Here is a 5,905-nt window from a genome sequence, read left to right on the forward strand (position 1 = left end):
AGGAGCGGCAATCCTAGAACTCGCCTCAACATGGACTAAGTGACCGGCAAGTTACTGAACCATGGGAAAAACATTGTGTGTCATCCATGGTTTGCATATCTCAACACAAGTTTAATTAATTGCAATATATTGTGCTTGTGTTGTTGAGCTCGTGCCTTGTGTAGTAGCTTAATAGTGTAGACTTTAGTTAGTGTTTACCGTTTTTCTCACTAGTATGTGTTGGAGCTCCCGTGTGCTTGCTTATACTCTAGTTGCTTTGATTGTTTGATCTTGCAAACTAGAGTTGTTTAGGTGAGCTCCCTCTATCCCGGTACCCTATTTGCTCTCTAGTTCATATCCTTTTCTAGGTTGCTAGCAAACTATAGCTAGAGGAGTGTAGTCGAGGATAGACTGTTAGTTCACTTCCGTATCTAAATTGTCTAGCTCTTGTGATTAATTTTTAGAAACGGCTATTCACCCCCTCTAATCAGCCATCTCGATCCTACAGGGCTCCACGAGCGGCTATGCCACTTTTGCAAGGCTAAGCCCGGTATTGACATCGAGGCCAAGCATCAAACATGTGGTGGGAAACTCGATGTTGGTGATGCTAGATACAAGTTCAGTGTCTGCTACAAATGCAACGACAAGGCTGGTTTCAGATATGTGCCCATGGCGATAGTCAAAGATGAATTCGTAGTGTGACAACAGCTCATAGCCAAGTTGGTGTTGTCGTGACCTTGAGATGATGCCCACATTATGTCGAGCTGATAGCAGCCATCATAAATATGTCGACCGTGCAAGGCTCCAAATGCTTCAGCAGTAGCATGCTTAGATTGAAAAATGACCCTTTACACACAAAAAAAAAGATTGAAAAATGACCGAAGCAAACACATGGTCTAATCCAAAAACACAAGCACTCGTTCCACATCTCCAAATGGACAAAAGACTTAATGAAGCACACCTTGAGTGATAGGGTAGCAAACCTTTAGTGATGGGGCCCTGCAGTCCTCAAATCCACCTGTGAACATTTTATCAAACACCTTGTAGGCACTACTTTTATAGTCAATACACATGCAACAATTCAGCCTCAAATCAAATCCACTACTCTTGTGCGTTTCCAATGGCATCTCGCACGACGCCGCGTGGGCGCTCCTGCCGGCCTTCCGCGACGCCGCCGCGGGGTCCTACAACGCCGAGGCGCACGCCGTCGACTTCAGTAACGAGGTGAGGTCTTAATTAATTAATAGATCGCACTGAAACAAAATTTAATTTTCTCTTTTTGTGAAGCCGGAGAAGGCAGTTGGCGAGATCAACGGCTGTTTGGCGGCGGCGACTAACAAGCACATTGACTCGATCCTTGATCCAAGTTCAGTGAACACACTCACAAGCCTCGTGCTCTCCTGCGCCATCCACTTCAGGGGCAGATGGGAGGCGCCGTTCGCCAAGGCGCACATGGTGGTGGACAAGTTCCACCGCCTCGACGGCAGCACTGCTGACGTGCCCTTCATGTGCTCAGTGCGCAGCCAGTACATCGCCATCCGCAATGGGGACAAGGTGCTCAAGCTCCCATACAGATCACCGGCACCAGCACCACGTAAGGGATCATCATCAGAGAGCAATGTTGGCGATGACCCCGCCCCGAAATACTCCATGTGCATCTTCCTGCCTGACGAGCGGGACGGGCTCCCAGGTCTCGTTGAGAAGATGTCCTCCGGCCCCGGGTTCTGGCACTACCGCCTGCCGACCTTGCAGGTCCCCGTTGGGGACTTCCGGCTGCCCAAGTTCAAGCTGTCCGCCTCCGGCAGCGTGAGGCAGGTGCTGAGAAACGGCATGGGGATCAATTCCGTTTTCGTTGCTGGCGAAGCTGACCTGGCCGACACGGCGGCCAAGCGCGACGAGGACGCTGCTGGCACGCCGCTGTACGTTGCCGACGTCTGCCATAAGGCGGTGCTCGAGGTGAACGAGGGTGGCACCGTTGCCATTGGTGCCACTGCCAGCTACATGCTCTGTGGGGCAAGTGCGATAATGGATCAGCCGGTGAAGGTGGATTTCGTTGCTGACCACCCATTTGTGTTCTTTGTGATCGAGGAGGTGTCTGGTGCTATCATCTTTGTTGGCCGCATCCTCGACCCTTCGATTTCAGGGTGATGGCCTGTTAGTAAACTTCTGATACTTCATATTAATATAAGTACACTAATATGTGGCCTAGTAAATTGTAAGCTAGAGTTCTATCGAGTTGCCTCCGTAGAAATTAGAATTTCTTGCTGACCAATATCTCACGCATATACATACAGCATGTTCACTTATTGGTTTCAGCCAGGGCTTATCAGCCAGCCAACAGTGTTTTTCTCTCATAACAAACCAGCATCAGCCGGGTTTATCAGCCCAGAAACCAACCAGCGAACAGGCCGATAGTGACATGAAACGATCGAGAAGATGACAATATATGGCATAACAAGAGAAGCGCACCTGCTAAAGTATCCAAGGTTTCGTTTGTGGTTTTTCTGATTGAATTCATCCTGTGGTGAGAGCTATCAAACCTATTTCTTGCTCTCTCTCTCTCTCTCTCTTGGGTTCAGATCACGTTCCCCATATTTTTCTTTTTATTAGTATAATTTTCTTGTGTGATATCGCTTCTGAAATCATCGACAGAGGGGAATTTCTTTTTCTTTGCATTCTTGTTACTGAAACCTCGGTAAGCACTTGTTTGGACGTAAATTGGACAAAGGAACACCCAAACATCACGTAAACCATGCCAAGGCCACACAATTTTTCACAAAACAATTTTTGATTGGGGATAAACTTAGGATCTGATTGGGTCATTTTGTTGGACCATAGTAATCAGATAAAATAATCTGTTGGATTACAATATTCCAACCAATAGTATTGTAATCCTATGATCTATCTTAAACCTAGAAATCTAAGCAACCTAGAATAGTATAATCCATAATCCTGACTATAACAATCTGATTCATAATCTTGATTGTAATAATGCAAAATGTGATCCAAACAAACCCCTTAACGCTATGTAATAAAATATTAAAAATACTATAATATTCCATAAATTGTTAAATCCTAGCCACTAACCTAAGGTATACATAGTATGCATGTTTCCACTAACCACTTACTCCATATGATTTTTATTCGCTATTCATAGTTTTTTTTTTACCTTTGGGTCACCCCTTTGAGGTGTGTTCGACATTTGAATAGCTCAGACATTGGTTTGAACTAAGTCAACTCTACTTGCAGCACTATTGTCGCGAACCAAAGAATCTTTTTGTGACTTTCCATCTTCAACCCTATTTTTTCCTGCATGTTTAGTGGTACCGTGGTTTTTGTTGTACCTCTTATTATATAGTCCTGCTTTCATGGGGACATGGGTGTACAAATCAATACCACTAGTACAGAAAATGTTTATACTGGCGGCGGCACTTTTTTGATTTCCATTGGTGGTTTTCTAAATCGACAGTGTGAAAGGCCACAGTGGAAATGGTGACGTTCCATTGGACTTAAATTTGAGAACCACCGGTGTAAATAATACATACATTGGCAGTTGCATTAAGGTTGTCACCAGAGCAAATCGATTTACTCTAGTTGTATGCTTACACAAACTGCAGTTTAATTTACACATGCAGTTTGTGTAATATATCCATCTTTGTTAACTGATTTCCATAGACAGTTGTTTAACATAAACCATCTGTAAAAGTAATTTTAAAATTCAAATGTTTCCACCATATTAGTATAAATCTTATCTTATTCAAATTCAAGTCGACACCACAGGCAATTATAACAGCAGTTTGAAATAAAAAAATCATAGGCAATCACAATTTCATGTATCCACAAACACTAATACATATTCCATGTACCATAGACCATTGATCATATATACATTCACATCAAAGAGATCACATATACATCGAAAGTTTGAACTCATATGTGGCATATCAAGTCTTGAAATTCACTAAGGGGCCGTTTGGATCCTTTCATTTTGGAGGAATTGGAATCTACTTAATGGATTAGGATATTTGGCTTGGAATTTGACATTCCACAACTTTCCCAAGTTCACATATACGCCTATCTCAAATTCATAGGGTAAGAGATGAAAATTGATTCTATAGATCACCATGCTATGTTTCTACTCTCCAACTTATAGCACGCTCTTCAACTCGCTTCCCTATAGTAGAAATGCAACATATAAGTATCTTCCTTGTATGGCTAATAATAATATACAAATATATTCCATATACAGCCATGTTATCTTAATTAATCTATGTCTAAATTATAATTACAGGGCTTAATAGTCATCTCTAGTGCTGTAATTGTTCGGAGCCCTCAATGTTACTTGCGGAAGATATGAAGGCCTTGAAGAAAGCAGTGAAGGAACTTTTGTATGAAGAGTCAAGGTTATACCAAAGAGTGGGTGGTATTGCAATTTGTTCTTCAATTGTTGATGTTGAAAGCTTTGAAGGTGGTCTTAAGCTTCCTTATTGGTGGCCTGACATTGCGGTAAACCAAAGGAAATTTGACCTTCGCATTATTGAACTGCTTGGTGTTGTTCATTTTGCAGAGCTTCAAAGTGAATTGTTGCCATCTTGGTGATCTAGATGCTAGATGCAGCAAGACCTCAAATGATGGCGAGAGGCCATCTCATTGTAACATCTGCTCCACGTCACCGTTCAAGGTGGTATCACAGTGCTCCTTGTACATGTAGTGGTAACATGTCCGGCACTGGTAACGATAGAGCCAAATGCCATAGTTCTTGATTGTGGTAGGATTACACTCAAAGATCTATGAAAGATCAAGTAGTTTAGAAGCAAACATGACAAAGAAGACAAACAATACATTTAAGTACTTAGAGAACCAGTTATCCAAGTGACAATAATGAATAGATACTAATTTTCTACAACCCTAGATCAGTCAATTTTCACATTGACTCTTGGAAGACAATTAACTTTATTACTGCAAGCCCATACTCATCCACCTAGGGCTAGTAAAAATACCACCCAAGGAAACTCACTCAACAACTTATGGAATCGCAAAATAGTTAAGCATTTGTAAACTGCAAAATAATTGTCACAATCTCAAACTACCTCATATCATTACAAAGTCTGATCAATGGGGTTCTTATGTTGCCAACAGTAAGATACGTAAAATATGATTGAACAAGACCACAATGTGGCAAGTCTAACATTGGACAGTGACATAGCTCTCTCACACTTGTGAAATGCATTGGCTAGTTGGATGTGGGGTTGTACCTGGCCTCCCACCCTTGCTAGGGACCAGCGCGGGGGAGGACAAGGGTTTCCCACAGGTAAGATAGAGCGAAGGTGAAAGCACGTCACGGAACAGAAATGAGGCAATAAATTCTAGAGTAAATGGCCATTATTCGTCATCTATTACAGCGCAACCCACCGGATATTTATAGGGCATACCCGGAGGCAAGGCGAATATTACAGCCTGCCCCTATCGCTCGGGGCACTACTCTGCAAGAATGCAGGGGTACGCTGGTCATTCTACGCCCCTGCTTCAACCACCCTTTAAACAGCGCGGCCAGACGCCGTCCTTTGGGAGATCCGTCTTCCGTCATCCATCGGGCGGCGCGGAGGAGGCCTCGCGAGCATCGCCATACCCTGCAAGGATATAGGATCGAACATACCTTCGCCGCAAGAGTCAGTCGATCACAGCCTGATGGGGAATTTCCTTTGGCGGTGAGGACCTCTGCCCAGGCGGGCGAGGGTTCCGCCTCTAGCCAAAAGCAGACTGGGTGGCGCGCCGAGGGTGACCCCCCAATAGTGGCCCCTCGAGGGTTTGGTCCAACCAAGGGGGACGAAGCAGCATTAGCTCTGGAGAGGGATGAGTGGAGCTTTTGGCCGAAGCGACGCCCCATTTGCTTTTGGACGCCCCGTTTGCTTTTGGCCGCTGGTGT

General features: G+C 44.1%; 1 protein-coding gene across 1 annotated transcript; it reads left to right on the forward strand.

Moving 5' to 3' along the window:
• The first annotated feature begins 1,050 nt into the window (after nucleotides 1-1,050).
• Nucleotides 1,051-2,127, forward strand: LOC136479745 (putative serpin-Z6C). The gene is made up of 2 exons (XM_066477510.1): nucleotides 1,051-1,203; nucleotides 1,267-2,127. Exons 1-2 carry the CDS (start codon nucleotides 1,051-1,053, stop codon nucleotides 2,125-2,127), a joined length of 1,014 nt encoding a protein of 337 aa, XP_066333607.1.
• The last annotated feature ends 3,778 nt before the right edge of the window (nucleotides 2,128-5,905 follow it).

This window comes from Miscanthus floridulus, chromosome 9, assembly GCF_019320115.1.
Source record: "Miscanthus floridulus cultivar M001 chromosome 9, ASM1932011v1, whole genome shotgun sequence".
Classification (NCBI taxonomy): domain Eukaryota; kingdom Viridiplantae; phylum Streptophyta; class Magnoliopsida; order Poales; family Poaceae; genus Miscanthus; species Miscanthus floridulus.